At 50.6% G+C, this 22,605-nt stretch overlaps 1 protein-coding gene across 1 annotated transcript in view; it reads right to left on the bottom strand.

The window, feature by feature from the left end:
- acaa1 (acetyl-CoA acyltransferase 1) overlaps window positions 1-22,605 on the bottom strand; it is a 48,268-nt gene that overhangs the window by 7,093 nt on the left and 18,570 nt on the right. Inside the window, exons 5-9 of the mRNA XM_038798561.1 lie at window positions 19,629-19,671; window positions 17,290-17,397; window positions 16,687-16,767; window positions 13,131-13,321; window positions 11,844-12,023 (exon numbers count right to left, since the gene is read on the bottom strand). Coding sequence (XP_038654489.1) covers window positions 11,844-12,023; window positions 13,131-13,321; window positions 16,687-16,767; window positions 17,290-17,397; window positions 19,629-19,671 — 603 coding nt within the window. The remainder of the gene's footprint in view (window positions 1-11,843; window positions 12,024-13,130; window positions 13,322-16,686; window positions 16,768-17,289; window positions 17,398-19,628; window positions 19,672-22,605) is intronic.

The raw sequence follows: 22,605 nt of genomic DNA, 5'->3' as shown, positions 1-22,605 counted from the left end.
TCTGAAAGCGATGCACTCATTCCCCTCCGCAAGATCAAGTCGCCACGTCTTGCGGGGCAGCGGAGGGGAAGATGGCAACCACGCATGCGCGGGTTTGAGCCGTCAGCCGTCGTGACGTCAGCCGCGCATGCGCGGGTTGGAGTCGCCCAATCTGCGCATGCACGGCTGACGTCACTTAGGCGCCGCCGTCACGTCATTCTTGGCGCGCCGCCTTCAGCGGCCGAGAGTTACGGAGCGCCGCTCCTAGCCCCCCGGGTGGGGATGAATAAGGTGAGAGGAGCGGTCTCCGAGGCCGTCGCGAATCTCGGCCGAGTTCACGACGGCCTTCCCGATTTATTGCGGGAGCGGAGAATTCCGCCCCAGGTTTTAACAAGTTACATTCATCATTTTCTATTTAAATGAGTCCGCCCTATGGATTGGCCATAGTCAGCTCCATCAGGGATGAGGATGCAGGGGAGCTGCCTGCGCTAATCAAAGAAAGGCAAGGCTACATTCACCTTTCATCTGGCTCCGGCGGGGAGTGGACGGTGGGTTTGAGGGACTGGGACATCTCCACTCTCTGTCAGTGATCACTCAGCCTGGTCCCCTGGCTCTGTAGCCGGGTCAGATGACGAACACTCGAGGTGCAGACTGCTGCCGGGTCCCCTTGGTACAAAGCTGGTTTCTCGTGGCATCAATTCATACTTGCCGCCTGGCCCAGAAGGTCCCAGTTTTTATAATAATAATCTTTATTAGCGTCACAAGTAGGCTTACATTAACACTGCAATGAAGTTACTGTGAAAAGCCCCTAGTCGCCACATTCCAGCGCCTGTTCGGGTACACTGAGGGAGAATTCAGAATGTCCAATCCACCTAACCTGCAGGTCTTTCGGGGCTTGTGGGAGGAAACTGGAGCACCCGGAGGAAACCCACGCAGACACGGGGAGAAAGTGCAGACTCCGCACAGTGACCCAAGCCAAGAATCGAACTCGGAATCTTGGCACTGTGAAGCAACAATGCTAACCACTGTGCTACCATGCCACCCGTGTTTTTAGAAGAAATCTCAACCTCAAATCCTACACGGGCCCTCATCCTTCCGTGTCCCTGTAACCTCCTCAGATGTATAGCCCACTGCAATCCCTGCACCCCCCAATTTACTCACTGCTGATTATCATGACTTCACTATTGGCCATACCTTTGACTGCCTGGGCCCCCGAACTCTGGATTGCTTCCCATAGCTCTCCCTTCCAACCCTCTCCTCTTTGAAGACGCTGCTTAAAGCCGGCAATCAGGTTCCGGTGGCGGCAATGCGGAGCTAAGCCACACGTTCGGCAGCTCCCGCTTTTTTTGGACTTTTGGCCTCTTTTAAGAGCCCGCAACGGCGCTGTTTCGACTTTTCCCCCCGGGGGGGAAACACAGCCGGTGTGCCCAGCGGCCGATGGATGGACTGGACTCACAGTGGAGCGATCCAGAAGTCGGTATTACCACAGAGAACGGCGAGAGGCACTTTTCCAGGAGACACATCCGGAGTGAGACTCATCCAGAGTGGGGATTGAAACTTGGTAATTTGGTGCAGTGAGGTAATTCGGTGCAGAGTGTGAGGAGGTGCTTTTTAACCCTGGTAAGTGACTGGTAAGTAGTCTCTCTTTTTCTTTTCATTGTCTAATTTATTTATTTTTATTTTGAAATTCTAGTTGTTTAAGTTTACCAAGGGTTTAAGACATGGCAGGAGATCCCAGACCCGTGTCATGCTCCTCGTGTGCGATGTGGGAGCTCAGGGACACGTCCACTGTCCCTGGCTCCTTCACGTGCAAGAAGTGTGTTCAGTTGCAGCTCTTGTTAGACCGCTTGACGGCTCTGGAGCTGCGGATGGACTCACTTTGGAGCATCCGCGATGCTGAGGAGGTCATGGATAGCACGTTCAGCGAGTTGGTCACACCGCAGGTGAAGGTTGCTAAGGGAGATAGAAAATGGGTGACCAAAAGAAAGAGCAAGAGTAGGAAGGCAGTGCAGGTGTCCCATGCGGTCATCTCCCTGCAAAACAGATATACCGCTTTGGATACTGTTGAGGGAGATGGCTCACCAGGGGAAGGCAGCAGCAGCCAGGTTCATGGCACCGTGGCTGGCTCTGCTGCCCAGCAGGGCAGGAAGAAGAAATATGGCATGGCTATAGTGATAGGGGACTCGATCGTAAGGGGAATAGACAGGCGGTTCTGTAGACGCAATCGAGACTCCAGGATGGTATGTTGCCTCCCTGGTGCAAGGGTCAAGGATGTCTCGGAGCGGCTGCAGGACATTCTGGGGGGGGGGGGGGGGGGGGGGTGATAGGCACATAGGCACCAACGATATAGGTAAAAAACGGGATGAGGTCCTACAAGCGGAATTCAGGGAGTTAGGAGTTAAACTAAAAAGTAGGACCTCAAAGGTAGTAATCTCAGGATTGCTACCAGTGCCACGAGCTAGTCAGAGTAGGAATGTCAGGATAGATAGGATGAATGTGTGGCTCGAGAGATGGTGCAAGAGGGAGGGATTCAAATTCCTGGGGCATTGGGACCGGTTCTGGGGGAGGTGGGACCAGTACAAACCGGACGGTCTGCACTTGGGCAGGACTGGAACCGATGTCCTAGGGGGGGTGTTTTCTAGAGCTGTTGGGGAGGGTTTAAACTAATGTGGCAGGGGGATGGGAACCGATGCAGGAAGTTGGAAGGTAGTAAAACAGGGACAGAAGCAAAAGGAAGTAAGGGGAAAAGTGGAAGGCAGAGAAGACATAGTCAAAAATCTAAAAGAGCGACAGTACAAGGTACAGTGACTGAGGGGAGCTCAGTGAATAGGCCCAGTAATAACAAAAGGAATAAAACTGGAGATGTTAAGATTCAAAACAGAGGTAAAAAAACCAACACAAGTGTACTTTATCTGAATGCTCGTAGTATTCGGAATAAAGTAAATGAGTTGATGGCACAAATCATCGTAAATGACTATGATTTAGTGGCCATTACTGAAACATGGTTAAAGGATGGTCACGACTGGGAGTTAAATATCCGAGGGTATCAAACTATTCGGAAGGACAGAGTGGATGGTAAGGGAGGTGGTGTTGCTCTGTTATTTAAGGATGACATCCGGGCAATAGTAAGGGATGACATTGGTGCTATGGAGGATAAGGTTGAATCCATTTGGGTGGAAATCAGGAATAGTAAGGCGAGAAAGTCACTGATAGGAGTAGTCTATCGGCCACCAAATAGTAACGATATGGTGGGGCAGACAATAAACAAAGAAATAACTGATGCATGTAGAAATGGTATAGCAGTTATCATGGGGGATTTTAATCTACATGTCGATTGGTTTAACCAGGTCGGTCAAGGCAACCTTGAGGAGGAGTTTATAGAATGTATCCGCGATAGTTTCCAAGAACAGTATGTAATGGAACCTACAAGGGAACAAGCGGTCCTAGATCTTGTCCTGTGTAATGAGACAGGGTTGATTCATGATCTCATAGTTAGGGATCCTCTCGGAAGGAGCGATCACAATATGGTGGAATTTAAAATACAGATGGAGGGTGAGAAAGTAAAATCAAATACTAGTGTTTTGTGTTTAAACAAAGGAGATTACAAGGGAATGAGAGAAGAACTAGCTCAGGTAGACTGGGAGCTAAGACTTTATGGTGGAACAGTTGAGGAACAGTGGAGAACCTTCCAAGCGATTTTTCACAGTGCTCAACAAAGGTTTATACCAACAAAAAGGAAGGATGGAAGAAAGAGGGAAAATCGACCGTGGATATCTAAGGAAATAAGGGAGAGTATCAAATTGAAGGAAAAAGCATATAAAGTGGCAAAGATTGCTGGGAGATTAGAGGACTGGGAAATCTTTAGGGGGCAACAGAAAGCTACTAAAAAAGCTATAAAGAAGAGTAAGATAGAGTATGAGAGTAAACTTGCTCAGAATATAAAAACAGACAGTAAAAGTTTTTACAAACATATAAGACAAAAAAGAGTGGCTAAGGTAAAAATTGGTCCTTTAGAGGATGAGAAGGGAGTTTTAATAATGGGAAATGAGGAAATGGCTGAGGAACTGAACAGGTTTTTTGGGTCGGTCTTCACAGTGGAAGACACAAATAACATGCCAGCGACTGATAGAAATGAGGCTATGACAGGTGAGGACTTTGAGAGGATTGTTATCACTAAGGAGGGAGTGATGGGCAAGCTAATGGGGCTAAAGGTAGACAAGTCTCCTGGCCCTGATGGAATGCATCCCAGAGTGCTAAAAGAGATGGCTAGGGAAATTGCAGATGCACTAGTGATAATTTACCAAAATTCACTAGACTCTGGGGTGGTCCTGGTGGATTGGAAATTAGCAAACGTGACGCCACTGTTTAAAAAAGGAGGTAGGCAGAAAGCAGGAAATTATAGGCCAGTGAGCTTAACTTCGGTAGTAGGGAAGATGCTGGAATCTATCATCAAGGAAGAAATTGCGAGGCATCTGGATAGAAATTGTCCCATTGGGCAGACGCAGCACGGGTTCGTAAAGGGCAGGTCATGCCCAACTAATTTAGTGGAATTTTTTGAGGACATTACCAGTGCAGTAGATAACGGGGAGCCGATGGATGTGGTATATCTTGATTTCCAGAAAGCCTTTGACAAGGTGCCACACAAAAGGTTGCTGCATAAGATAAAGATGCATGGCATTAAGGGTAAAGTAGTAGCATGGATAGAGGATTGGTTAATTAATAGAAAGCAAAGAGTTGGGATAAATGGGTGTTTCTCTGGTTGGCAATCAGTAGCTAGTGGTGTCCCTCAGGGATCCGTGTTGGGCCCACAATTGTTCACAATTTACATAGATGATTTGGAGTTGGGGACCAAGGGCAATGTGTCCAAGTTTGCAGATGACACTAAGATGAGTGGTAAAGCGAAAAGTGCAGAGGATACTGGAAGTCTGCAGAGGGATTTGGATAGGTTAAGTGAATGGGCTAGGGTCTGGCAGATGGAATACAATGTTAACAAATGTGAGGTTATCCTTTTTGGTAGGAATAACAGCAAACGGGATTATTATTTAAACGATAAAATATTAAAGCATGCCGCTGTTCAGAGAGACTTGGGTGTGCTAGTGCATGAGTCACAGAAGGTTGGTTTACAAGTGCAACAGGTGATTAAGAAGGCAAATGGAATTTTGTCCTTCATTGCTAGAGGGATGGAGTTTAAGACTAGGGAGGTTATGTTGCAATTGTATAAGGTGTTAGTGCGGCCACACCTGGAGTATTATGTTCAGTTTTGGTCTCCTTACTTGAGAAAGGACGTACTGGCGCTGGAGGGTGTGCAGAGGAGATTCACTAGGTTAATCCCAGAGCTGAAGGGGTTGGATTATGAGGAGAGGTTGAGTAGACTGGGACTGTACTCGTTGGAATTTAGAAGGATGAGGGGGGATCTTATAGAAACATTTAAAATTATGAAGGGAATAGATAGGATAGATGCGGGCAGGTTGTTTCCACTGGCGGGTGACAGCAGAACTAGGGGACATAGCCTCAAAATAAGGGGAAGTAGATTTAGGACTGAGTTTAGGAGGAACTTCTTCACCCAAAGGGTTGTGAATCTATGGAATTCCTTGCCCAGTGAAGCAGTTGAGGCTCCTTCATTACATGTTTTTAAGGTAAAGATAGATAGTTTTTTGAAGAATAAAGGGATTAAGGGTTATGGTGTTTGGGCCGGAAAGTGGAGCTGAGTCCACAAAAGATCAGCCATGATCTAATTGAATGGTGGAGCAGGCTCGAGGGGCCAGATGGCCTACTCCTGCTCCTAGTTCTTATGTTCTTATGAAAAGTAAGATGGCGGCAGGCGGGGAAGCAGCAGCGGCATGGGAGCTGTGGACGCGGGAACAGCAGGAGCTGCTTCAGCGCTCCCTCAAGGAGCTCAAAGCCGAGATTTTGGAGCCATTTAAGGTCCTGCTGGACAAGCTGGTGGCGACTCAAGACGGCTCAGGCCGGAGAGATTCAGGAGCTGCGGCACAAGGCTTCGGAGAATGAGGATGAGCTTTTGGGCCTGGCAGTGAAACTGGAGTCGCACGAGGCACTGCACAAGAAATGGCTGGCGAGGATGGAGGAGATGGAGAACCGCTCCCACCGGAAGAATCTACGGATTTTGGGCCTCTCGGAGGGGCTGGAAGGTTCGGATTTGGCGGCCTATGTGGTCCTAATGTTAAACTCGCTGATGGGTGCAGGGTCGTTTTGTGGTCCCCTGGAGCTGGAAGGCGCCCATCGAGTGCTGCAGCAGAAGCCCAGGGTGGTGCTGGTCCGTTTTCACCGCTTGGTTGACCGGGAGTGCGTGTTGAGGTGGGCGAAGGAGAGGAGCAGCAGGTGGGAGAATACGGATGTTCGGATTTTTCAGGACTGGAGCGCGGAGGTGGCGAGGAGAAGAGCTGGCTTCAATCGAGCGAAGGGTGTGCTCCACAGGAAGGGGGTGAAGTTTGGCCTTCTACAGCCGGCTCGCCTCTGGGTCACGTACAAGGACCAGCAGCTCTACTTTGACTCTCCGGAGGCCTGGGCTTTTGTCCAGGCTGAGAACTTGGATTCGGTCTGAGGACTGGGAGGAAATGTACTTTGCTTGGAGGCTTTGCCCTCTTAGGTATCCTTTCGCCCATAGTGGCTGTGTTTGCTGATGGCTGTTTCCTGTTTGCTTTCGCTGTTTTCACTATTTGAGTTATGGTCATTTGGGTTCTTTCGGGGTTTCTTTGGGGCTGTTGGTTATTTATTGTGGTGCATTTTTTTGTTTTTTCCACTGGTGGGCTGGGGAGTAGTTTGGGGTCCCGATGGGTCATGTATCCGTCTTTTTCCCACGTGTTGGGTCGAGGGGCGGGTTGGAAGCGCGGGCTTTCTTCCCGCGCTGGAGGATTTGGGGACGGGGCCGGCGCTGTTGCATCGGGGGGGGGGGGGGGGGGTCGTGGTTATGGCGAGAGTAGCGAGGGTTAGCAGAAGTCAGCTGACTCACGGAAGCATAATGTTGGGGGTAACACAGCTAGGGGGGCCCTAGCTTGGGGTGGGGCGTGGGGGGGGGTGGGCGCCGGGTTGTTGCTGCAGGGACTGTGAGGGAATAGATGGTGAAGGGGGGGCGGGGAGGTTTGCCACTGTGGGGAGCGGGCTTGGGGGGTTCCCTGGGCACGTGGTGGGTTGAGGAAGGGCTATGGCTGATCGGCGTAGGGGGAAGGGGACGGCCCCTTGGGTTCGGTTGGTCACATGGAATGCGAGGGGGCTGAACGGTCCGGTGAAGCGATCCCGGGTCTTGGCTCACTTGAGGGGGCTGGGAGCGGATGTGGCTATGCTCCAGGAGACGCACCTCAGGGTTACGGATCAGGTGAGGCTAAGAAAGAGTTGGGTGGGACAGGTGTTTCACTCGGGGCTTGATGCAAAGAACCGTGGGGTGGCAATTTTGGTCGGTAAGAGCCTGTCGCTCGTCGCATCCAAAGTGGTGGTGGATAGTGCAGGTCGATATGTGATGGTGAGTGGGAGACTTCAGGGGGAGCGGGTGGTCTTGGTTAATGTTTATGCCCCCAACTGGGATGATGCGGGCTTCATGCGGCGTATGCTGGGCCTGATCCCGGACCTGGAGACAGGGGGATTGATTCTGGGTGGGGGCTTTAACACGGTGCTGGATCCGGCTCTGGACCGCTCGAAGACTAGGACGGGCAGGAGGCCGGCGGCGGCCTCGGTGCTGAGGGGGTTCATGGATCAGATGGGAGGGGTGGGCCCTTGGAGGTTTTTGGAACCGGAGGGTAGGGAGTTCTCCTTTTTCTCCCATGTTCATACGGCGTACTCCCGGATTGACTTTTTCGTGCTTAGCAGGGCGCTGATCCAGAGAGTTCGGCGATAGCCATTTCTGATCATGCTCCACATTTGGTGGACCTGGAGCTGGGAGAGGGGAAGGATCAGCGCCCGCTGTGGAGGTTGGATGTGGGGCTTTTGGCAGAGGAGGAAGTGTGCGGGCAGATCCGTAGGGGTATAGAGGGGTATCTGGAAACCAATGACAACGGGGAGGTGCAGGTTGGGATGGTTTGGGAAGCGCTAAAGGCAGTAGTTAGAGGGGAGCTTATATCTATTCGGGCACACAGGGAGAGGGGGGAGAGGGTCGAGAGGGAGAGGCTGGTGGAGGAGATGGTCAGGGTGGATAGGAGATATGCAGACACCCTGGAGGAGGGGCTTCTGAGGGAGCGGCGCAGTCTCCAGGTGGAGTTTGACATTTTAACCACCCGTAAGGCAGAGGCGCAGTGGAGGAGGGCACAGGGGGCGTATATGAGTACGGGGAGAAGGCAAGTCGGATGTTGGCTCACCAGCTCCGGAAGCGGGAGGCAGCTAGAGAAATTGGGGGAGCCACGGATGCAGGTGGGAACTTAGTGTGGGGTGGAAAGGACATCAATGGGGTGTTCAGATCCTTTTGCGAGGGGCTGTACCGAGCGGTACCCCCCGGGGAAGCAGGCGGGATGGACCGCTTTTTGGATAAGCTGGAGTTCCCAAGAGTAGGGGACGAGCGGATGGAGGGTTTGGGGGCCCCAATTGAGTTGGAGGAGCTGGTGGAGGCGTTGGGCAGCATGCAGACAGGGAAAGCGCTGGGGCCTGACAGGTTCCCGGTGGGTGGAATTTTATAAGAAATTTTCAGATTTGCTGGGCCCGCTGCTGGTGAGGACCCTGAATGAGGCCAGGGAGGGGGGAGCTGTGCCCCCGACCATGTCCAGGGCAATTATCTCTTTGCTCCTGGAGCGGGACAAGGACCCCCTTCAGTGTGGGTCTTACAGGCCGATCTCGCTCCTTAACGTAGATGTTAAGTTGTTGGCAAAGGTGCTGTCCAGGAGGGTGGAGGATGTGGTCCCGACGGTGATTCATGAGGATCAAACGGGGTTTGTAAAGGGGAGACAATTGAATGCCAACGTGCGGAGGCTCCTGAATGTTATGATGATGGCGCCGGTGGCTGAGGAGTCAGAAACAGTGGCGTCCATGGATGCGGAGAAAGCTTTTGATAGGGTGGAGTGGAGTTACCTGTGGGAGGTGTTGCGGAGGTTTGGGTTTGGTGAGGGGTTCATCAGCTGGGTGAGGTTGCTGTACAGCTTCCCGGTGGCGAGTGTGGTGACGAATGGGAGGAGGTCAGAGGACTTTTGGCTTTCCAGAGGGACGAGGCAGGGGTGCCCCTTGTCTCCCCTGCTCTTCGCGTTAGCAATTGAGCCCCTGGCCATGGCACTGAGGGACTTGAAGGGTTGAAGGAGGATTGTGCGGGGCGGGGGGGAGGGGGGGGGGGGGGGGGGGGGGGGGGGCACCGGTTGTCGCTGTATGCAGAAGATCTGCTGCTGTATGTCGCGGACCCGGCTGAGGGGATGCCAGAGGTGCTGAGGATACTTGAGGACTTTTCGGGATATAAGCTCAATGTGGGGAAAAGCGAGCTGTTTGTCCTGCACCCAGGTGGTCAGGAGAGGGAGATAGGGGAACTACCATTGAGGGGGGCTGAGGGGAGCTTTAGGTATCTTGGGGTCCACGTGGCTAGGACCTGGGGGGCTATGCATAGGCTTAACTTTTCGCAGCTGGTGGGGCAGATGGAGGAGGAGTTCAGGAGGTGGGATGCGCTGCCGCTCTCGTTGCCGGGCAGGGTCCAGTCGGTTAAAATGACAGTGCTCCCGAGGTTTTTGTTTCTTTTCCAGTGCCTCCCCATGTTGATCCCGAAGGATTTTTTCAGAAGGGTGAATGAGTCGATTCTGGGGTTTGTGTGGGCGCGGAAGGCCCCGAGAGTAAGGAGGGTATTTTTGGAGCGAAGAAGGGAGGTAGGGGGCCTGGCACTGCCCAACCTGTGTGGATATTATTGGGCGGCGAACGTGGCGATGATTCGCAGGTGGGTGACGGAAGGGGAGGGTGACGCATGGAAGAGACTGGAGGTGGCATCCTGTGCGGGTATGAGTCTGGAGACCAACAGGCGTGCAGGACAGGGTGCTTTCGGGGACGTGGGTCGCGGAAGGGAAGATCTCGGCTATCTACCAACTGATGCAGGAGGAGGAGGAGGCCTCAGTAGATGAGCTCAAAGCGAAATGGGAGGAAGAGCTAGGGAAAGAGATTGAGGATGGGACGTGGTCGGACGCCCTGGAAAGGGTGAATTCTTCCTCCTCTTGTGCACGGCTCAGCCTAATTCAGCTGAAGGTGCTGCACAGGGCTCACATGACGGGAGCAAGGATGAGCCGGTATTTCGGAGGGGAAGACAGGTGTGGGAGGTGTTCGGGTGGCCCGGCAAACCACACCCATATGTTTTGGGTATGTCCGGCTCTGGAGGGGTTTTGGAAGGGGGTGGCGGGGATTTTGTCAGACGTGGTTGGGTCTAGGGTCAGGCCGGGCTGGGGGCTCGCGATATTTGGGGTAGCTTCGGAGCCGGGAGTGCAGGAGGCGAGAGAGGCCGGCATTCTGGCCTTTGCGTCTCTAGTAGCCCGGCGCAGGATTCTGTTACAGTCGAGGGATACGCGGCCCCCGAGTTCGGAGGCCTGGATCAACGACATGGCTGGGTTCATCAAGTTGGAGAGGATGAAGTTTGCCCTGAGGGGGTCGGTACAGGGGTTCTTTCGGCGGGTGGCAGCCCTTTCTCGATTTCCTGGCGAAGGGGTAGAGAGTGGTCGGTCTCAGCAGCAACTGGGGGGGGGGGGTGGGTTTGGGGATGGTTGGGGGGGGGGGGGTTTGCGGCGGTGGGTTTGTTATGTTATTTTCTTCTTTCTTGTATTGCTATTTGTTATTATTTATTTTGGCGGGGGCGGAGGAAGAGTTCTTTAGTTTTGGTGTGGAAACACGCCTTGTTTGTTTTAAATTGCGGGGAGAAAATTTGTTATTGTTATTGTTATTAAAAAACTTGAATAAAATTTTTTTTTTAAAGCCGGCATTCAGGATGGTGGTTTTGTCGTCCCATCTGATATCTTCTGTTTCTCAAAGTCAAATTTTGTTCGAGAACATTCCTGTGCGGCATGGAGGAACATTTACTTAGGTTGCAGGGGTTATGCAAGTTCAAGTTGTTATTGTATACATTGGGCCACAGAGCCATGTTGGAATTTACTCTGCCTGATCCCAATGTCTGTCCTGGTCCACTCACATTGATGCAACAGTCAAGAAAGCCCAACAACGTCTCTACTTCCTGCGGAAGCTAAAGAAATTCGGCATGTCTGCATCGACGCTCACAAACCTCTACAGATGTGCCATAGAGAGCATCCTATCGGGCAGCATCACAGCTTGGGTACGGCAACTGCTCGGCCCAAGATCGCAAGAAACTGCAGAGTGTGGTGAACGCAGCCCAACGCATCACACAAGCTTGCCACCCCCCACATTGATTCTGTCTACACCTCCCGCTGCCTCAGGAAGGCAGGCAGCATTATCAGAGACCCTTCCCACCCAGGCCTTGCCTTCTTCCTGTGCTCTAACTTTTCTTTGTTCTTTTAGAAGATTTTAGTTCAGACGGGCAGCATGGTCGGCACAGGCTTGGAGGGCCAAAGGGCCTGTTCCTGTGCTGTATGTTCTTTGTTCTTCCAGACCCTTCCATCAGGCAGAAGATACAGATGTGAGAAGACCCGCACATCCAGACATAGGAACAGCTTCTTCCCCACAGCTACTAGACTCCTCAACGACTCCCCCTCGGACTGATCTGTTCCCTGTAAGAACACTATTCACGACGCCCTATGCTGCTCTTGCTCATGTATTTGCTTTGTTTGGCCCCTTGTTCCACATTGTAACCAATCACTGTTTTGTCGATGTACCATTTGTCAATGTTCTCTGTTGATTATTCTTGTTGTCTACTATGTACGTACTGCGTACGTTCCCTCGGCCGCAGATAAATACTTTTCACTGTGCATCGGCACATGTGACCCGGCTCACCTTACCTGCTTTCTCTAGCGCTGCTGGGATGGCGTAGGCGGGGCCGATCCCCATGACGTCAGGTGGGACTCCGACAACTGCGTAAGATCTCAGCACGCCCAGGATGGGAAGGCCAAGCTCAACGGCCGTGGAATGTCTCGCCACCAGAACTGCAGCAGCACCATCGCTAACCTGGCTCGAGTTCCCTGGCAACAAGAACAACATCATCAGTGTTGACACTGAAAATACACAAGAGCCGCCGCGGGACATCAGAGGGAGTGAGGGAGGTCGGTCACAGACCAATCGGGTTAGGGTCACTACCAGCACAATAAAGCAGGCGGCTTTCTAACCTCAACAACACTTCACAACAGGAGCTAACCACCACAGCCACCATGAGTAGGAGCAGAAGTCGGCCATTCAGCCCATCGAGTCTGCTCTTCCATTCAACAAGATCATGGCTGATCTGATGCTGTAATCCGCTTTCCTGCCTTATCCCCATAACCCCCGAATCCTTTACCGATTAAAAATCGGTCTATCTCAGCCTTGAACATACTTAATGATGCAGCCCCTACAGCTCTCTGCGGTAAAGATTCTGGGATTAAAAAAATAATCTCCGTTTTAAATGGACGACCCCTGACTCTGAGATTCCATGGGTTAACAAGAGCAACAGAGGAGATAAGTCAAGAGTTTCCCCATTTCCGGGCACTGACATCCCTCATTCGAAGCACATCGCTGTGCAAGGTTACAACGAGAAAAGGATCGAGAACAAGGAGGCCGCTAGTGGGTCCTCTCTAAAGACAAGATTCCTCACATGCCACCTTCTCACCTTCGATAGATAGTCTCTGTGCCAGAACGAGGAAGATTAACATCAATTGAACGTGCACGTAGTGTTCTCCTTTGGCCATATGCCCCTGGCGGCGCACTGTCACTGGACTAGTAATCCAGAGAGCCAGCGGACATGGGTTCAAATACCAGGGCAGATGATGGAATTTTAATTCAATTAACAAAATCCGGAAGATAAAGTTAATCTCAGTAATGCCACAAAAACATATCTGGCTCACTAATATCCTTTAGGGGAGGAAATCGGCCACCCTTATCTGTGACATGTCTGATGTACATGTGGCTCCAGACCCTTAACTACCCTCTGAAACGGCCGAGCAAGCCTCTCGGTTCATGGGGCAACTCGGGATGGGCAACAAAGGCCGGCCTTGCCAGCGATGCCCAGGAAAGATCCGGCCAGTGTGGTGTTGGGAGCTCGGTTAATGTAACAGGGAGAAACCCCTGTGGGCGTGTCCAGGTGCCAGGGCTCGTACCTGCGGTGGTGGTGCCATTCTCCTTGAAGGCGGGCCGCAGTTTGCCGAGGCCAGCCAGGGTGGTGCTGGCTCGGATCCCATCGTCCTGGGTGACGGTGATGGTTCTCTCGTTGCCGGCTTCGTCGCGGATGGTCGTTTGAACCGGTGTGATCTCCGCAGCGAAGGTGCCTGTCCTCTGGGCCTTGGCTGCCCTGCAATGCAAAACGGACGTGGATGCACCTAATCCAGCTCTCCGGCATGGTATGAAAACCCAACACTTTTCCCCCCCGGGAGATCTGGGCGCCACTCCCAGAACAACGTGGGCACAGGAAGCACGGAATTGTTATGGCACAGGAGGAGGCCATTCAGCCCATCATGGCTGCACCGACCCTCCAAAAGAGCACCCTACCTCGGCCCAATACACCGCCCTATCCCCGTAACCCCACCTACCCTACACATCTTTGACACTGAGGAGCAATTTAGCATGGCTAATCCACCTAACCTGCACCCCTTTGGACTGAGAGAGGAAACTGGAGCACCCGGAGGAAACCCACGCCGACACGGGGAGAAAGTGCAGACTCCGCACAGACTTGTGACCCGAGGCCGGAATCGAACCAGGGTCCCTGGCGCCGTACGATGCTCCAGACCTTAGCTGGTCTGGCCTATAGTCAACACCGACAATGTGGTTGACTCTGAACTTTAACCTGCAATGCCTGGTAAAGAAGCCTAGGGCATCCAGAGATGGGCAGAGAAATGCAGGCCTTGCCAGCGACACCCACACCCAGTGAATAAATAAGTCAAAACGCAATATATTTTATGGCGGGAGGAATGTTACAATTTGACAAGATGTGGAGATGCCGCCGTTGGACTGGGGTGAGTACAGTAAGAAGTCTTACAACACCAGGTTAAAGTCCAACAGGTCTGTTTCAAACACGAGCTTTCGGAGCTGTGCTCCGAAAGCTCGTGTTTGAAACAAACCTGTTGGACTTTAACCTGGTGTTGTAAGACTTCTTACAATTTGACAGGGATAGGATGGGGCCATTCAGCCTCGAGGACAGTTGGCTTTACCATCGGAACCGGACGAACAGCAAAAGGCCGACTCAACTGTCCCCATTCTCACAGCCGTGTTGCCTTAAGCATCATGAATCATAAACCCGATCCCCGCCTCCACTCCCACCAGCAGCAGCAAACCCGTAACTTCCTGAACATCTGCCAATATTGGGCGCATTCAGACACAGCGGGGATGTGGTGTTCAACACAGTTGCTCTATCGTGACTGGAGATTGGAATGGGAGAGGAGAAACCAGGGAGCCTATACAGGAAGGATATTTCCTCCTGTGGGTGTGTGGAGGGGTGTCTTTCTTCATGGCTGGCAAGACCCAGCATTTGTTCCCCATCCCTAATTACCCTTGAACTGAGTGACTTGTCGGCCATTTCAAAGGGCAGTTAAGAAGGGGAATCATGTCTCACAAATTTGACTGAATCTTTCAAGGAGATGACTAGGTGTGTCGATGAGGGCAGTGTGGTTGATCATAGAATTTACAGTGCAGAAGGAGGCCATTCAGCCCATCGAGTCTGCTCCGGCTCTTGGAAAGAGCACCCTAACCAAGGTCAACACCTCCACCCTATCCCCATAACCCAGTAACCCCACCCAATACTAAGGGCAATTTTGGACACTAAGGGCAATTTATCATGGCCAATCCACCTAACCTGCACATCTTTGGACTGTGGGAGGAAACCGGAGCACCCGGAGGAAACCCACGCACACACGGGGAGGATGTGCAGACTCCGCACAGACAGTGACCCAAGCGTGGAATCGAACCTGGGACCCTGGAGCTGTGAAGCGATTGTGCTATCCACAATGCTACCGTGCTGCCCACGGTGTAGTCCGCATGGACTTCGGTTAGGCTTGTGACAAGGTCCCGCATAGGAGATTGGTCAAGGTGGTAAGAACCCATGGAATCCAGGGCAAATTGGCAAATCGGATCCAAAATTAGCTGAGTGGCAGGAAGCAGAGGGTGATGGTTGACAATCGTTTCTGAGCCTGGAAGCCTGTGTCTAGTGGTGTACTGTAGGTGCTGGGTCCCTCGCTGTTTACGGTGTACATTAATGATCTAGATGAGAATGTGGGGGTCTGAGCTGTAAATTCACAGATGACACAAAACCTGATGGTGTGGTAAATAGTGAGGAGGAAAACCTTAGATTACAGGGCGATGTAGACGGGCTGGTTAGACGGGCAGAACAGTGGCAAATGGAATTGAAGCCTGAAAAGTGTGAGGTGATGCATTTTGGGAGGACCGACAAGTCAAGGGCATTCACAATGAATGGTAGGTCATGAGGAGGTATAGAGGACCAGGGAGACCTTGAGGTGCGTGTCTAAAGATCCCTGAACACAGCAGGACAGGTTGTTAAGTTAAAGCTTCAGGGATACTAGCCTTCATTAGCCGAGGCATAGAATATAAGAGCAATGAGGCTATAATGGAACTGTATAAAACGCTGGTTAGGCCACAGCTAAAGTGCGGTGAGCAGTTCTGGTCACCACACCATAGGAAGGATGTGATTGTACTGGAGGGGATGCAGAGGAGATTCACCAGGATGTTGCCTGGGTTGGAGCGTTTCAGCTATGAAGAGAGGCTGGATAGGCTGGGGTTCTTCTCCTTTGAGCAGAAGGCTGAGGGACGGGGGGGGGGGGGGGGGGGATCTGTTTGAAGTGTACAAAACCATGAAGGACATAGATCGGGTAGATAGGAAGGAACTTTTCCCCTTACTAGAGGGATCAATAATATTTGGGCATAGATTTACGGTAAGGGGCAGGAGGTTTAGAGGGGATTTGAGGGAAAACATTTTCACCCAGAGGGTGTTGGGACTCTGGAACTCACTGCCTGAAAGGGTGGTGGGGGCAGGAACCCGCACAACATTTAAGAAGCATTTCGATGAGCACTTGAAACACCAAAGTGGACAAGGCTACGGACAGAGTGCTGGAAAATGGGATTGGAATAGATAGGTGCTTGATAGCTGACACAGACGGCCAAAGGGCATTTTATAACTCAATACACGCTACAGGTTTTGAGCCACGTAAGCCAGGCCAGGTAAAGATGGCAGATTTCCTTCCTCTAAGGGAATTAGTTAAGCAGATGGGTTTTTAGGACAATCGATGATAGTTGTCCAGATTTATTAATTGGTTTTAAATTCCACCGGCTGCTGTGGTTGGGTTTGAACCCACAAACCTGGCTGGGTCTCTGGATTAGTCCAGTGACGTTAACACTCGATCGCTAATCTCCCCCATTAAACTAAATTAAAGTTGTCACTGTTAATAAGCGGTGGGAGGATTGTTGGAATGTGCAATGATTCGCCACCAAGCGAATGGGGAACAGACCATTGCTTATCTGAAACAGAGCGATGATGCACAGCCAACGGGGGGGGGGGGGGGGGAAGCGAGAACAAAGCAGTGGGATTAGGTTCTAGCACCAACAGGACGGGCCAAACAGTCTCGGGTCATGCTGTGAAAATCCCACGGTTCTATTAGTCGGATTGGTGTACATACTGAGCTGCTGGGTTTGGGGCTGGGTGTAACGTACTTCTGCTGAGAGGCCATCGCAAAGATGTCTTGCTTCTCCCTGGAGATCCCAAACCTCTCCGCCACGTTCTCGGACGTTATCCTAGAAGAAATCAGCACTCGGGTCACCACGGTTCCCGACAGGAAGAATTCATCTACACATCAACTGGCTTCTGTATTAAAACAATAGTCGCACTTCAAAAATACCTCACTGGTTGAAAAGTGCTTGGGAACATCCCGAGGTACAAGAACTCTTCACATGCTCAACATTTGAAGAATTAAGTTTTCCTTGCCGATGCTTGCATGTTATTGGGATAGTTCCCATTGATGAGCTGTCACAGAACGTTAGGTGTAGCCAATTCTAATCAATTAGTCAAAGAGATTTGAGCCCCCAGACCTACCCTGCTGCAACAGGTACCTCATGAATCACTTTTCCTTTATATCATCTTAAACAAAGAGGCAGTTTCAAACAATGAATGTATTGATGTTATGGCAGAATGTGCGCTGTTGGTTTATAACAGTTTAGGGTAGCGTGTTATCTCAGAATGTTGACCATTTAAGGAAGGAGCCACTCAATGATGGTTGACGTATAATGCTAAGGTTCAGAGAGAAGATGATTCGTTACCCCATGGGAATCAGGCAGTCCCTGGCCTTCTCGTTGTCCATCATCCGACTGCTGATGTCCCCGAGGTTGTCGACACCGCCCGCACTCCTCCGACTCATGCTCTCAACTCTGCATCAAACAAAACAAGCACATTGTCCTTCAAAGTGATCCGAACCATCAGCCACTTCTTCACTTGGCTCAGCGCCAGCGGTGTCAGCTTTTGGGTGCCGCGCGTTAGGAAGGGCGTTGATGCTTTGGAGAGGGCGGTGAGGAGATCTACCCAAGGGGTCGCTGGGATTGGGGGGGACAAGCTGCGATTGTTTCCCTTGGAGCAGAGAAGGGTCAAGGTGGGATTCGATGGAGGGGTTCAAACACATGAAGGGTTTTGACAGAGTAAATGAGGAGAAACTATTTCCACTGGCAGGAGGGCCGACAACCAGGTGAGACAGAATGACGGCGAAGGGCAGAAGAGCCAGGGGTGAGGAACATTTTCTGTATGAACGTAGCTTGTTGTTACAATCTGGAAGGTGCTGCCTGAAAAGGTGGTGGAGTTGTAACTTTCAAAAGGGGAATGGGATGAATATTTGAAGGATGTAAATTTGCAGGATTATGGAGAAAGGGCAGTGGAAACGGATTGTTCTTTCAAAGAGATAGTACAGACATGATGGGCCAAATGGCCTCTGTCTCGGCTGTAATAATTTGAAGAAAGGCAACCAATCGGTACCAACGCGGAGCAGCAAACTCTTCACGTTCGCAGTTCCTAAACCAATTCATGTGTGGGTTTCCTCCGGGTGCTCCGGTTTCCTCCCACAGTCAGAAGATGCACAGGTTAGGTGGATTGGCCATGCTAAATTGTCCTTGTAGAGCTCTCTCCGTGTACAACCCAACACTGGGAGGGGCAATGGGGTGGGGGAGCAGTAATTTCTAACTGTGCCAATGTTTCCACGGTTGAAGTGGATGGCATGCGAAAGTCTTCACTTTAATGAAACCCACGTTGAAAATGCAACAGTTGGGCAGCACGGTGGCACAGTGGTTAGCATTGTTGCCTACGGCGCTGAGGACCCGGGTTCGAATCCCGGCCCTGGGTCACTGTCCGTATGGAGTTTGCACATTCTCCCCGTGTCTGCGTGGGTTTCACCCCCACAACCCAAAAAAGATGTGTAGGATAGGTGGATTGGCCACACTAAATTGCCCCTTAATTGGAAAAAATAATTGGGTACTCTAAATTTATAAAAAAAAAGAAAAAAAAAAAAGAAAATGCAACAGTGATTTTGAAATATACACGGATTCAGAACTTACCACGTTAGATTATCTGAAGTACAATTGCGGGGATGGGGGAGGGGGGTGAACAGGACACCTTGGGCATCTGGGGTTCCTGAAATTCTCCATCACGGTGGTTAATTCCATCTCATTTGTGGGTCTGTTGTAGACTATTTGAGGTTAAAACCGAGCAGGGTTCAATGGCTGTCAATGCCGTGGGTTCTCGTTCAGGCAGGAATGGTGGATTATTTAAAATGGATTAAATTTAAATTGGATCAAGTAAAACAGGTTTCCTCTTGAACGTTCTTCCCAGAGAGTCCGAGACACAAATGTAGGGCAGCTGTGAACTAGAGAAGGGAGGGCTGAGTGGAGTGACGTGGGAGGACAGGATTCAATGGGCTGAAGGGCCTTCATCGTGCAAATTGGGCCGCAGCAGAGGCACGTAGAAGAGTTGGCAGCTTTCAACCAGCACAACGCAAGAGATATTTGTCCCACCAACACATCTGGTCAGAATCAATATGATGTGGCAATGCCGGATTGCCCAAACAATACAGTGGGCTAAACAGCTGGCTTGTAATGCAGAACAATGCCAGCAGCGCGGGTTCAATTCCCGTACCGGCCTCCCCGAACAAGCGCCAGAATGTGGCGACTAGGGGCTTTTCACAGGAACTTCATTGAAGCCTACTCGTGACAATAGCCGATTATTATATTATTAACAGGGTTGTCTTAATTAACACTGGGCAAAACCCAACAATTCGCCACTCGCAATCGCTGTTTCAGGGTCTCAAGTCCAATCTCCCCGCATCTGGTCGAAGGTCCACCAGCCCGGCTCACGCTGGAAGACCAAACGGCCCATTCAGCCCGTCACTTCCTGCCACGGATGGCGCACGATCCATTTGCGGACTTTGCCCAAAACCCGTTCAAATTACGAGCAAGGAAACCGGTGGCCTGACTTGCGGTACTTGCGAAAGGGGATACCGAGGGATACTAGCAAACGTTCCAGTCATATCCCAATCACGGCCGCTGCTTCTGAGGACTGTGGGTCAGCGAGGCAGGGGCACAGAACTGGTGCAGGACACTCTACCCAACAATAAACCTACCCACAGGCCAGACCAATGTCATAGGAGCCGTTCCTGATACCACCTGCAAAGAAACACATTGCTTCAGTCAGTGACTGAGTGCTCATCATAGAATCCACTGCTACATCCAAGGAAAATAGATTTGTTACAAAGCAATTCGGACTTCAAGTGATTACTTTAACCCTTCAAATGCTAGAGCATGGGAGACCATTCTGTCCAACATACCTGTGTCAGCCCCTTGAACAAGCCTGAAACCTGCTGCCTACAAAGGTGTTGGAAGCAAAGACATACGAACATACAAAACAGGAGTAGAAGTAGGCCATTCGGCCCCTCGAGCATCCTCAAGATGATGACTGATTCGCTAGATTAATTCCGGAGAGGAGGGATTTAGTTTATGAAGAGTGATTGACCGTGTGGAGTTTGCACATTCTCCGTGTTTGCCTGGGTTTCTCTCCCAAAACCCAAAGATGTGCAGGGTAGGTGAATTGGCCACGCTAAATTGTCCCTTAATTGGAAAAAATGAATTAGGTACTCTAGATTTTTTTTTTAAATGAAGAGATTGAGCAGTTTTGGGCTATACTCTCGAGTTAAGAAGAATTAGAGATCTAATTGACGTATACAAGATGATAATAGGTATGGACAGAGTAGATGTAGAGCGGATGTTTCCTCTCGTTAGGCAATCTGTAACAAGAGGTCATAGTTTTAGGATAGGGCGTCACAGTGGTTAGCACTGTTGCATCACAGCGACAAGAACCCAGGTTCACATGGGGGGGGGAAAGAGTTCAAACTAGTATGACAGGGGGGTGGGTACCGGAGCAATAGGTCAGAAGGTGAAAACATTTGAGAGACAACTAGGGAATTGGGCCAGTATGTACTGCGGAAAGACACCTCAGAGGGCAGCGAGGCTATATGGGTAGAGATCAGGAATAAGAAGGGTGCAGTCACAATGTTGGGGGTTTACTACAGGCCTCCCAACAGCCAGCAGGAGATAGAGGAGCAGATAGGTAGACAGATTTTGGAAAGGAATAAAAGCAACAGGGTTGTGATGGGAGACTTTAACTTCCCCAATATTGACTGGGACTCAATTACTGCTAGGGGCTTGGACGGGGCAGAGTTTGTAAGGAGCATCCAGGAGGGCTTCTTAAAACAAATGTAGACAGTCCAACTAGGGAAGGGGCTGTACTGGACCTGGTATTGGGGAATGAACCCGGCCGGGTGGTAGAAGTTTCAGTAGGGGAGCATTTCGGGAACAGTGACCACAATTCAGTAAGTTTTCAAATGCTGGTGGACAAGGGCCTAGGGTGAATGTGCTAAATTGGGGGAAGGTTAATTATAACAATATTAGGCAGGAACTGAAGAACCTAGATTGGGGGCGGATGTTTGAGGGTAAATCAACATCTAACGTGGGAGGCTTTCAAATGTCAGTTGAAAGGAATTCAGGACTGGCCTGTTCTGGCGGAAGAAGGATAAATATGGCAAATTTCAGGAACCTTGAATAATGAGAGATATTGTAGGCCTCGTCAAAAAGAAAAAGGAGGCATTTGTCAGGGCTAGAAGGCTGGGAACAGACAGAGCCTGTGCGGAATATAAGGAAAGTAGGAAGGAACTTTTGTAAGGAGTCAGGAGGGATAGAAGGGAGTCACAAAAAGTAATTGGCAAATAGGGTTAAGGAAAATACCAAGGCTTTTTACATGTACATAAAAAGCAAGAGGGTAGCCAGGGAAAGGGTTGGCCCACTGAAGGACAGGTAAGGGAATCTATGTGTGGAGCCAGAGGAAATGGGTGAGGTACCAAATGAATATTTTGCATCAGTATTCACCAAAGAGAAGAAATTGGTGGATGTTGAGCCTGGAGAAGGGTGTGTAGAGAGGAAATTGCTGAGACCTTGACAGAAATCTTTGGATCCTCACTGTCTTCAGGTGATGTCCTGGAGGACTGGAGAATAGCCAATGTTGTTCCTTTGTTTAAGAAGGGGAGCAAGGATAATCCAGGGAACTACAGGCCTTACGTCAGTGGTAGGGAAATTACTGGAGAGAATTCTTCGAGTCAGGATCTACTCCCTTTGGAAGCAAGTGGACGTATTAACGAGAGGCAGCACGGTTTTGTGAAGGAGAGGTCGTGCATCACTAACTTGAGTTTTTCGAAGGTCACAAAGATGATTGATGCAGGTAGGGCAGTGGATGTTGTCAATATGGACTTCAGTAAGGCCTTTGACAAGGTCCCTCATGGTAGACTGGTACAAAAGGTGAAGTCACACAGAATCAGAGGTGAGCTGGCAAGATGGATACAGAACTGGCGAGGTCATAGAAGGCAGAGAGTAGCAATGGAAGGGTGCTTTTCTGATTGGAGGGCTGTGACTAGTGGTGTTCCGCAGGGATCACTGCTGGGACCTTTGCTGTTCGTAGTATATATAAATGATTTGAAGGAAAATATAACTGGTCTGATTAGTAAGTTTGTGGACGACATAAAGTTTGGTGGAATTGCGGGTAGCGATGAGGACTGTCAGAGGATACAGCAGGATTTAGATCATTTGGAGATGGAGTTCAATCAAGAAAAATGTGTAGTAATGCATTTTGGAAGGTATAATACAGGTAGGGAATATACAGTGAATGGTAGAACCCTCAAGAGTATTGACAGTCAGAGAGATCTAGGTGTACAGGTCCACAGGTCACTGAAAGGGGCAACACAGGTGGAGAAGGTAGTCAAGAAGGCAAACGGCATGCTTGCCTTCATTGGCCGGGGCATTGAATATAAAAATTGCCAAGTCATGTTTCAGCTGTATAGACCTTAGCTAGGCTACACTTGGAGTATAGTGTTCAATTCTGGTCACCACACTACCAGAAGGATGTGGGGGCTTTAGAGAGGGTGCAAAAGAGATTTACCAGGATGTTGCCTGGTATGGAGGGCATTAGCTATGAGGAGCTGTTGAATAAACTCGGTTTGTTCTCACTGGAACGACAGAGGGGCGACCTGATAGAGGTCTACAAAATTATGAGGG

This window comes from Scyliorhinus canicula, chromosome 5 (assembly GCF_902713615.1).
Source record: "Scyliorhinus canicula chromosome 5, sScyCan1.1, whole genome shotgun sequence".
Lineage (NCBI taxonomy): Eukaryota > Metazoa > Chordata > Chondrichthyes > Carcharhiniformes > Scyliorhinidae > Scyliorhinus > Scyliorhinus canicula.
Note: the sequence above shows the minus strand (reverse complement) of the source record. Positions and strands in the feature narration are given on the sequence as shown.